At 41.8% G+C, this 11,941-nt stretch overlaps 1 protein-coding gene and 1 pseudogene across 1 annotated transcript; both read left to right on the top strand.

Annotated features, from left to right (window-relative positions):
• Positions 1-2,254: 2,254 nt before the first annotated feature.
• Positions 2,255-3,217, top strand: LOC101135947 (olfactory receptor 51G2-like; annotated as a pseudogene).
• Positions 3,218-6,626: 3,409 nt separating this feature from the next.
• Positions 6,627-7,055, top strand: LOC115933483 (prothymosin alpha-like; the record flags this gene model as incomplete). Its single annotated transcript, XM_031007672.3, has 1 exon — positions 6,627-7,055. A coding segment is annotated over one exon (378 nt), but the record flags the coding sequence as incomplete, so codon positions are not given.
• Positions 7,056-11,941: the final 4,886 nt, after the last annotated feature.

Genomic DNA, 11,941 nt, shown 5'->3' with positions numbered 1-11,941 from the left:
TCCCCTCTTTCAGTCCATGTGTCCTCATTGTTTAGCTCCCACTTATAAATGAGAAAATGCAGTATCTGGTTTTCTGTTCTTGCAATGGTTTGCTAAGAATAATGGCCTCCAAGTCCACCCATGTTCCCACAAAGTATATTATTTCATTCGTTTTTATGGCTGCATAGTATTCCATGCTATATATGTACTACATTTTCTTTATCCACTGTACTGTTCATGGACATTTAGGTTGATTCCATGTGTTTGCTATTGTTATTAGTGCTGCAATGAACATATGCATACATGTGTCTTTATGGGAGAATGATTTATATTCCTTTGGGCGTATACCCAGTAGTGGGATTGCTGGGTCAAATGGCAGTTCTTTTTTTAGTTTTTTTAAAGATTTGCCACACTGCTTTCCACAATGGTTCAACTAATTTACCCTTCCACCAACAGTGTATAAGTGTTCCCTTTTCTCTGCCATCTCATCAGCATCTTTTATATTTTGGCTTTTTATTAATAGTCATTCTGACTGGTGTGAGATGGTATCTCATCGTGGTTTTGATTTGCATTACTCTAATTATTAGTGATATTGCACTTTACTTCATATGCTTGTTGGTCACATGTATGTCTTATTTTGAAAAGTGTCCATGTCCTTTGTCTACTTTTTAATGCGGTTGAGCTGGGAATGTTCTGGGTCTCACCTGAAGCCAGCATGTCTCAGAGTCTCACCCAAGGCCCAGGACATACTACTTAGGTATTGCTGCTGGTTATTCAGGGCCCATGAGATCTTTAGTCAGCAGGTGATAAATCCTGCCAGGACTGGGCCATTCCCTGCAGGGCAGTAGGTTCCCTTCTGTCCCAGAGTGTGTCTAGAAATGTTGTCCAGGAGCTAGGGCCTGGACAGGGGGCCTCACAACTCTATCTGGTGCCCTATCCTACTGTGGCTGAGCTGGTATCCAAGATGAAAGGCAAAGTCCTCTTACTCTCCCTTATCCTCTTCTCAAGCAGAAGGAAGGAGTCACTTTTGTTGCTGTGAGCTGCACTGGCTGGGATTGGGAGGGGGGTAGCACAAGCATTCCCTTAGCTGCCCCAACTGTTGTTTCACTAGGTCATATTCCCACCCACTTCCACTGGCTCTGAGCCCATTACAACACTAGAACTTGCCTAGGAGTTGCTGTCCTTGTGTCCTAGACTTTCTTTCAAGTTTATTGAGGACCCCAGAGCACTTTAGCTCAGGGTAGTGAGGCTTGCCAAAACTCAAGTTCTGACTGCTGGAATGTGTGATTCCTCTCTTGCTAGAGCTGATCTAAATCCTTCCTCTATGGGTGGGCAGTGGCTGAGTTCTGCCTGGTGCTGCTTTCTACTATGACAGGGCAGCTCTGAATTCAAAGCACAGTCTCACAGCCACCGTGTTCTACATCCCCCAAATGCTCAGATTCTCTCTCCACACAATGTGTCCACTGCCAGAGGGTGGGGTATGGGTGGCGACAGCAATTCAAGGCTGTCTTTCTACCCTGGTCAATGCCCCCTTCAGCAATATGACATTAAAACCAGGTACTGTGATTGCTCACCTGAATTTTGGTTCACATGAAGGTGCTCTTCTTGTGTAGATAGTTGTCAGATTTGGTGTTCCTGCATGGAGGATGACTAGAGAAGCCTTATATTTGGTCATCTTACTCTGCTCCCTCTGGTATTTTGTGATACTTTCACCCTCGATGGTTTTTTCCATTATTTCACTAGGTAAAGAAAAGGTACTCTAATTCTATTATTTCCTGTTAGCTGTGATACTTTTTGCCATTTTTTTTGTTTTAACCATGCAACAATTTGTAGAAGCAAAGCAGATTATGTACAAGTTTTCAGAATACTGAGTACCAGTTAATAGCATCACTGACCAATGAATTGTGAGTTTGTGTATATGTATATGTACATCTCTCTCTCTCACACACACACACACACACACAAACACACACAATGTGTTTCTCCATCTTTTTCATCTTCCATTCTTACTAATGTTGAATTGGCTCTATTTGGAAAGTGGGAGCCTCTTCAACTTTTGTCATCAATAAGCTTAATTTACAGTTATTCCCCCTTTTCATTTAGATGGAAGTACATTTTAAAATATGATTCACATCTGTCATATTTGCTAGTGTGCATGAACCAATGGCACCTGATATCAGAAGTGGTGTTCTTCCAATAATTTTGTATTTTCTGTTTATTTTCTACCCAGATTGAAGAGCTCACATCTCTCCAGAGCCTTCGGCTGCCTCCTAGAATGCTCCCTTCCCAGTCCTATGTCAACATCTCCTTCTTCCGATCACCTGCTTTTCTCATGATTGGCATCCCAGGGCTGGAGGCCATTCATGGCTGGCTCGCCATTCCCTTCTCCTCCATGTACACTGTGGCCCTCACTGGGAACTGCCTGATCCTCCTGGCTGTGAAGAGGACCCCCAGCCTGCACCAGCCCATGTACTACTTCCTGTCCATGCTGGCGCTCACCGATGCAGGCCTCACCTTGTCCACACTGCCCACCACCTTGGCTGTGCTCTGGTTTGATTATCGGCTCATTGGCTTCAATGCCTGCCTGGTCCAGATGTTCTTCCTGCACTCCTTCTCTGTGGCAGAGTCCTCAGTGCTCCTGGCCATGTCCTTTGACAGCTTTGTGGCCATCTCCAACCCCCTGCGCTAGGCAGCTGTCCTCACCAATAATGTCATCATCAGGATTGGGCTGGCCACTGTGGCTCGAGCCACTGTGTCCCTCTTCCCCATTCCCTTCTTGCTGAAGCGATTGAACTACTGCCCTGGAAAAATCCTCTTGTCTCATTCATTCTGTTTCCATGCAGATGTCATGAAACGGGCCTGTGCTGACATCAAGGTCAACATCCTTTATGGGCTGTATGTGGTTCTGTCCACAGTGGGTGTAGACTCCTTGCTTATTGTCCTGTCCTATATACTGATTCTTTATACAGTGATGGGGCTGGCCTCTCCCAGGGAACGCATCCGGGCCCTCAACACCTGTGTGTCTCATATCTTAGCTCTCCTGGTTTTCTACATTTCAGTCACAGGTGCGTCTATGATCCACCATTTTGGGAGGTACCTACCCCACATTGTGCATGCCCTGGTTGCCTATGTGTATCTGGTGGTACCTCCTGTGCTCAACCCCATCATCTACAGTATGAAATCCAAGCCCATCAGGGAGGCCATGCTCAAGGTACTGAGAAGGAAGGGGCAAGGCTGATGAAATAAGAAAATAACCTAAAGATCTGGAAGAAAAATATGGCCAGTCATATCTTATGCCCAGAAAACCCTTACTCAAATCTCTTGCCCAGACATTATGAAGAGTATGACACGCAATTGGATGCCCTCAGACTGACAGGTAAAGAACATTCTTGATTCCTTTATACACTCACTAACCTCAGATATTTTCTTCAGTGTTTACTTGTGCAAGAATCTGTGCTCATCACTAAAAATGTTAAAAGTGAACTATATTGCCTTTGTCATTCACTGGGGGACAGTGGTCCTTAAATGCACACAATTATAGTAATGTGTAATGAGAATGTGATAGGCACACATAAAGTGTTATAGGAACTCAGAAGAGAGTTTACTGGCCTTGCAAGAGGAAATAAGAAAGGATTCAGATAAGAAAGAAGCTGAAAGGTAAATAGGGGGTTGCCAAACAGGGGGTGGGGAGCCAACTAATAAAGAAAAAAAGAATACGTTTTAAAAGATTTAGAATAATGTGGTGTACTTGTGGAAAAGCAAGTAGTCAGATGTACTTCAGCACAATCTATGTGCCTGTGTTGGAAGAACAACAGGAGATAAGCAATAAATGACTGGCAGTGGAGAGACCTTGGGACCTTTCAGACCTGATTGAGACATCTAACCTGCATTCTTTCCTTAAAAGTCTGCTATTGAAGACTATTGCACTGCAGAAGGCTGCACAGAATTTACTGTATTATGGATTAGGAAGGTGAAAGTGCAGTAGAAAAAGAAGGCAAGAAAACCACTTAGGAGGTTGTTATTACAGTCTAAGACAACGACAATAGATGATAAATTTGTCTGTGTTATCCTAATAAAAAATTAGTAGTTGCATTTTTAATTGTATCTCTAGATTTCCAATCCCTGTCCACTGAAAGTGCCCATAGGCAATGACACTGGGAGCAGTGAGCAGAGCTAGCACCCACTTACTGATTTCTAATTATATTCCCCACTACAAATAACCTGAAATCTTTGAAGAAATGGCTAATTCTAAGCATAGAGCAGGGAAAACATTAGGTGATACTGGAATAGACTGTGCCTAAAAGTAAAGAAAACAAGGACAGTAAGCTCATGTAACAGAAAAAAGAAACAGAAGCCTATTTGAAAGAGCTATCAGTGGCCAAAGGTACACTGAATATTGGAATACTACATCACAGCACTATTCACAATACTAAAGACGTGAAATCAACCTAAATGCCCAACAGGGTAGACTGGATAAAGAAAATGTAGTACATATGCTCTAAGGAATACTACACAGCCATAAAAAAGAATGAGATCATGTTCTTTGTAGCAGCATGGATGGAGCTGGAGGACATTGTCCTAAGCAAACTAACACAGGAACATTAAGCAAAATATTGAATGTTCTTACGTGTAAGTGGAAGCTAAACATCGAATATATATAGACACAAAGAAGAGAACAGACACTGGGGTGTACATGAGGATGGAGGGTGGGAGGAGGGTAAGGACCAGAGAACCACCTGTCAGGTACTGTGCTTATTACCTGGGTGATGAAATAATCTGTACCCCAAATTCTTGTGACACACAATTTACCTATATAACAAAGCTGCGCATGTACCCCTAAAACGGAAATAAAAGTTAAATAAAAACTGGAATACTAAAAATTATTAAGAATTTTGACAGCAATACAGCAAACAAATTGTTTTTTTTTTTGAATTTTTTATTTTTTTGGTTTGAGACAGAGTCTCGCTCTGTCACCCAGGCTGGAGTGCAGTGGCGCAATCTCGGCTCACTGCAACCTCCACCTCCCAGGTTCAAGCATTTCTCCTGCCTCAGCCTCCCGAGTAGCTGGGACTACAGGTGCATGCCACCACGCCTGGCTAATTTTTTGTATTTTTAGTAGAGACGGGGTCTCACCGTGTTAGCCAGGATGGTCTCGATCTCTCATGATCCGCCTGCCTCGGCCTCCCAAAGTGCTGGAATTAGAGGTGTGAGACACCACGCCCAGCCTACAAATTGGTTTATTTAAATGTATGTGTCCATAGTGATACTCAAAACAGAGAAAGAGAAAAGAAAAACAAAAACTCTTCTCTACAGAGTAATGTCATGTATAAATGCAAAAGTTTATAGATTTTGAAAAACACCAGTTGTAGTTGTTAACATAAGATAAATCAACAAATGTTTAAAGGATGTTGGGAAACAGAATATTTGCATAATCTCAATGTATCACTGTGCAGCTTAATTATAAATAAGAAAAATGAATGTATCTTTATAATAAATAAGATTGATAATTGCTACCCTAAGCACATGAGCAAAGTTAGCTTAATCGATGATGAGATATTGTGAACTTAGGTACCTTCTAATGTGAGCAATAAGAAAACAACGTCACATATATGGAATTCCTACCAAAACTATTTTGCCTAAATCTAGCCATGAGGAAATCATCAGAAAAATCTAGAATATGGGAACATTACACATACACACACACAAACTGTCCTAGAATCTTTTAAAAATGCAGTGTTATAAAAACTTTATCAGGCCTGTAATCCCAGCACTTTGGGAGGCTGAGGAGGGTGGATCACGAGACCAGCCTGGCCAACATGGTGAAACCCCGTCTCTACTAAAAATACAAAAATTAGCCAGGCGTGGTGGCACATGCCTGAAATCCCAGCTACTCAGGAGGCTGAGGCAGGAAAATTGCTGGAACCCGGGAGGTGGAGGCTGCAGTGAGCCAAGATCACGCCACTGCACTCCAGCCTGGGCGACAGAGCGAGACTCCATCGGTGGGGGCTCTCTCTCTCTATATATATATAATATATATTATATATAGTTATACATAATATATATAATTATATATTATATATACACACACAAACATATACACACACATATATATATTTAGAATCAATCTAAATTTTAAAAGATTAAAGGGACACAACAACCAACTACTAACAGAAACCCATCATTATTAAAACAATTGTGAAATTTTGAATATGTATTATATATTGATAATATTATTAGCTTTAGTATAATTTGCTTAGGTTTGAAATATTATTGTGGTTATATAGGAGAATCTGTTATTAGAAGGTGCATATTAAATATTGATTGAGAAAGATTATAATGTCTAAAATTACATTCAAGTGAGAGAGTAAAAATAAAAACGTATATGGATGTGGGCGGGTATGTGTGTCTGTAGAGATGGAGGGAGAGAGAGAGACAGAAGGAGAAAAACTGTGTGAAAAACATGTTATCAATCCAGTCATGAAAATACAAGTTTGACTGGCTGCTCTGAAAAGCCATCTTTGCGTTGTTCCTGGTCCGCCTCCTTGCTCGCCGCCGCCTCCGCCTCCGCCGCCGCCTCCGCCTCCGCCCCCGCCGCGCGCCTCCTCCCCCGCCGCGGACTCCGGCAGCTTTATCGCCAGAGTCCCTGAACTCTCGCTTTCTTTTTAATCCCCTGCATCGGATCACCGGCGTGCCCCACGTCAGACGCAGCCGTAGACACCAGCTCCGAAATCACCAGCAAGGACTTACAGGAGAAGGAAGTTGTGGAAGTGGCGGAAAATAGAAGAGACGCCCCTGCTAACGGGAATGCTAATGAGGAGAATGGGGAGCAGGAGGCTGACAATGAGGTAGATGAAGAAGAGGAAGAAGGTGGGGAGGAAGAGGAGGAGGAAGAAGAAGGTGATGGTGAGGAAGAGGATGGAGATGAAGATGAGGAAGCTGAGTCAGCTACGGGCAAGCGGGCAGCTGAAGATGATGAGGATGACGATGTCGATACCAAGAAGCAGAAGACCGACGAGGATGACTAGACAGAAAAAAAGGAAAAGTTAAACTAAAAAAAAAAGGCCGCCGTGACCTATTCACCCTCCACTTCCCGTCTCAGAAGCTAAACGTGGTCACCTTCAAGTAGAGAGGCCCGCCGCCCACCGTGGGCAGTGCCACCTGCAGATGACACGCGCTCTCCACCACCCAACCCAAACCATGAGAATTTGCAACAGGGGAGGAAAAAAGAACCAAAACTTCCAAGGCCCTGCTTTTTTTCTTAAAAGCACTTTAAAAAGGAAATTTGTTTGTATTTTTTATTTACATTTTATATTTTTGTACATATTGTTAGGGTCAGCCATTTTTAATGATCTCAGATGACCAAACCAGCCTTCGGAGCTTTCTGTCCTACTTCTGACTTTACTTGTGGTGTGACCATGTTCATTATAATCTCAAAGGAGAAAAAAAAACCTTGTAAAAAAAGCAAAAATGACAACAGAAAAACAATCTTATTCCGAGCATTCCAGTAACTTTTTTGTGTATGTACTTAGCTGTACTATAAGTAGTTGGTTTGTATGAGATGGTTAAAAAGGCCAAAGATAAAAGGTTTCTTTTTTTTCCTTTTTTGTCTATGAAGTTGCTGTTTATTTATTTTTTTTTTTTTTTGGCCTGTTTGATGTATGTGTGAAACAATGTTGTCCAACAATAAACAGGAATTTTAATTTTATTTCGCTGAGTTGTTCTAACAAAAAAAAAGAAAGTACAAGTTTTTATTATGTTATTCTTTCAGCTTTTTCATAGACTTGAAATTTATAAAGGCTAAAAGTTGTGAGTGGGGAAATACCTATGGGTATATAGAAATATATGGGTGTGTATGTATATACGTGTTTAATATATACGTACACTATATGTGTATATGTATGTAATTACATATCTATGTATGTGTGTATATATATCCCTCATGCCAGAATCCTCCATCGTCCTGTATTTCAAGAAAGATGGGACAGTCTCTCGGGTAATTACTAGATAATTACCGAATGCTGGGGGAAGTCTCAAGACAAACAGGATAATCTGATTGGCAGGTGTTAAGAATGCAGAATTAGAATGCAGAGGAAGCGAAATAATTATATTTCTTCCTGACTAGCATGTGATTTCCATTGAGACTGGAACAGGGGGTTTGCCAAGTCAGGGGATTTAACTGTGACCCCTGAACACCCTGTGCTTCCCTCATGCTCTTAGCACACTATATTGTAATTATAAATAATTGCACATAAGACTGTGAAATCCTTGAGGCCAGGGACTATGTTTTAGTTATACCTGTGTGCCTAATGCCTAACTTGGGCGTGGCACATAAAAGCTCACCACAAATAAAGTTTCAACAGATGCATGAATGATAACAGAGAAAGAATGGAGCATAGGGCCTATGGAACTGCTCCAAAATGAGTTTCTCTCTGTACAGGGTCTAGCACTCCTCCCCCAATTGCATCCAAATATAGGCAGCAGAGGCATGGACCCGTCAATACCCCTACAGTCCTCAATACCCATCAATAATCCTACGGCCCTCAGGAGTGGGTATGTCAGTTTTCCTTACCGCTTTAGGACTCCACTACTTTCTCCATCTATCTAGAAGACCCTTGTCCTTCCAGGAGGAGATAAAAGGTTCTGTCCTCTGTTTCCTGTTCCTTGCTCTTCTCTGCTCTACATGCTTTGCAGTTTGTACACACCTCCATTAGAGAGCTTGTCAAATGCTATTTACATTATACTTTGCTTTGACCTCATATTCTAATTCCTCAAGGGCAGCACTGAAGCCTGACTCACAATGAATGCCTTCATTATTGGGCAGAGGGATTGTCCACAAGAGGGCTTCAGGAATGTATTCATTCATTTATTTAACACCTTCTTACTAAGTGCACACAACATTCCAAGCAATTCTCTGCCAGGAGCTATATTCCAAAAGTAGCACTACACCAGGGGAAAACCAATGGGCAACGCTTAATCCAAAAAGGCACTTCCTTGCTCGGGAATGGCCTTCCTCTGGCCTCTCACTACTGCCTAAGTGTGTAATATTAGGGAATTTATTTTTAATTACACATCATTCTCCTCTGCCAGGTTCTGTGGGATAGGAACAACTTCATTACACAATCCCCACAAAGAGACCGCTCAGGCAGGCACTTTCCTAACTGGCAGAGGCATCGGCAGAAATCTGGGAAGTGAGGAAGTTGAAACAGGATTCAGAAACCAATGTATGAAAATACAAATGTTCACTTAATTTGTTTCTGCAGTTCAGCCCATGGGTCCTCTTCATATTTTCAATTTAGGTCAGTCACACTATAAGAATGAAGGGAGGCCTGTTGGGATATGCAAGACAGCAAGGAAAAATTCTTAGGTTGAATGACTCCCTGCCCCTCTAAAGAAAAAAACAGAGAGCTGGTGGCTACATTCATCTCTCCCTGTTTCAGGGCCCTTTTCTCCCCATCTAGGCCCTGAGATTGCTTGATTCATATCTTCTGTTGAAGAAAATGGAGCTCCCACAATGTCCATGAGGAGTAGACACAGAAAGTGGGGCTGCTTCACCTGGATGTCCATCCCTGGGGGCTAAGATGGAGTGGAGGGAAGACACCACTGACCCTGACAACCTAAAAGGCTGTCACTGAGAGAGGCTACAAAGTGGTCTCTGTGACTCCAAATGGAAAAGCTGATGTCACTGAGGAGCATAGTAAAGGAAGTGATTGAAGTGCCCAGTGAAGCTTCATGCAGGTGTGGCAGAGTGGAAACACTATACCTTGAGCACAGAGAGAGACATGATGATTCTAGCTCTCTCGTCTCCTCCACAGCTCATTTGCTTAAATGTAGCTCTCCTTCCCAACACACACACCCCAGTCATTTTCTATTGCCCAGGAACAAGTTAGCAGAGAATCTTCTGGGTGGCCTGGGCCCCAGGGATCCCTGGGGAACAGCATCTCACCAGGGCGTCTAGCCAAGGGTGTAAAGATGGGACGTCAGTTCCAGAGCCTTCCTGGGCTCCTTCAGGATGTGGAGAGGTAAAGAAGGCTTTGACAACAAGCAGGGTGAGTAACATGGAGCCTGGACACAATCCCTTCTGCACTATTTAGAAGGGAAGGGGCCTGCTCAATGAGTCTGAGTTCCCCACTCTGTCAGCTACCACCAAAAGGAGGAATCAGTGGGATGAGAGATAAGCAGGTGTCAGAAGCAGGAAAGGAGTGAGGAGGCCTGGACTTCCATAGATGGCAAGAACATGCCCCTAGATGAGGGAGAGTAAGGAAAGAGGCAACGTTCCTGAACACAGAGATTTCTCAATTCAGATCATTATTCAGAAACCTAGACTCTGTGACCAAGGGATTCATACTCTTTGGTTTCTCTAAGTAGGGCAACTCTGTGAGGGTATCTTAAGATCCCATCTCAGGTAGCATCCTGGGGATGATCTGAATGTTTGCTTGAGATGTCGCCTTTCGCCATGAGATTGTTCTTCATATTCTCTTGGATAAGAAGAGCCTTTAAGGAAAGCACTTGACTTGGAGGTAGAGGAAAGCAAACATGTTGAATCACTCCTTTTGACTCCCACAGACAACGTACAGTCATGGAACGTTCTTAGAGTATTAAAATAAACATAAGTTAGAAATCATCCACATTTTTCCTCCTTCTTCTGGGAAGAGTTATGATTTTTAAATAGGTTTGACTCTTTTATGTCCTGGATATAATAGCAGAAAACCAAACCTGGTCTAATTTCCAGAGTTGAGAGATTTAACTTTAAACTTTCTGAGTCCATGGGAACTAAGAAACATGGTAATCCAAGCTGTCTACTAGAATGGGTATTTATAGAAAAGAAAGAAAACAAAAGCAAAAATTTTCATTTAAATACACAGAATTCATCCCTCATGTCAGACCTCTCATATCACTGTAATATTTACAATACATGAAAATGGATGAAAAGACAATTATCTGGAGATGAGAAAACTTAGTTTGATTGTACAAAGTGCCACAAATTTTTGGCAACTTGTCCTAAGAGGTACTGTATAGTCACATCTTTAAGTGTTCAGCTTCTTGTAATATGGAACCAAACTTAGCATTTTGATCCTTCTACCACATCCAGGAGAAATAGATCAGACAAATACCCAGAGTTACAGAGGACCTGCGTTTCAACTAGGAGACAACTGAGAGTTCTAGGATAACGCATTTGTGAGTCACTGGAGAACAGATAAATCAATCCAGGCTGGAAGAAAGGGAAATGTCACATTAACTTCAGCAAGATTTATCCTCAGATTGCCGAAAGTTAAATGGAGAGTCCAGAACTTACCCTGTATTCTGATTTATGTTACCAATGACAAAGAGACTATTTTCTGGATTGACCTTACCTAACTTTAAATAAGACTGACTGAAAATAACAATTAATTTAATTAATCTGAAGGAGTCATTGATCTTTTCTGTATGCAAACTCTACAGTAAAAGTTGTGAACATGGGCACTAGAGGAGGCTTTATTAAGGCTTGGGGTAAAGAGGAGTGGATTATATAAATAAAGAAATCATTATTCAATAATGTATTCACTCGCTCATCCGTTGATTGTCCCTGAAAAAAAAAAAAGAGCAGAGATTTGGAAATCATCAAAATCAGAACATTAGGATTGAATGAGGTTTCTGAAGAAATGTCACTTGAATTAGTAAAAAGAAAATAAAAAATGGAGAGGCAATTAGCATAATAAACGGCAAAGAGTATGAAGAACCAAAAGGGTTATACTGAGTAAAGACAGTTTTAAAGAAATAGGAAAACACTGCATCTGCAGAGCCCTAAATCATGTCACCATGAAACATTAGAAGAAAATAGGGACTTCCAGCTAATCTGCTCCAAGCAGCCCACATTTTACCAATCTCTAGCATCTAGTATAATGCAGACAGTTTGAGACTGTTGAAAGGTTTAAGTGAAGTAGACCTGAATTTGAATTTGTACAGTCACATCTAGACTGGCCTG

Source organism: Gorilla gorilla, chromosome 9, assembly GCF_029281585.2.
Source record: "Gorilla gorilla gorilla isolate KB3781 chromosome 9, NHGRI_mGorGor1-v2.1_pri, whole genome shotgun sequence".
NCBI lineage: Eukaryota > Metazoa > Chordata > Mammalia > Primates > Hominidae > Gorilla > Gorilla gorilla.
Note: the sequence above shows the minus strand (reverse complement) of the source record. Positions and strands in the feature narration are given on the sequence as shown.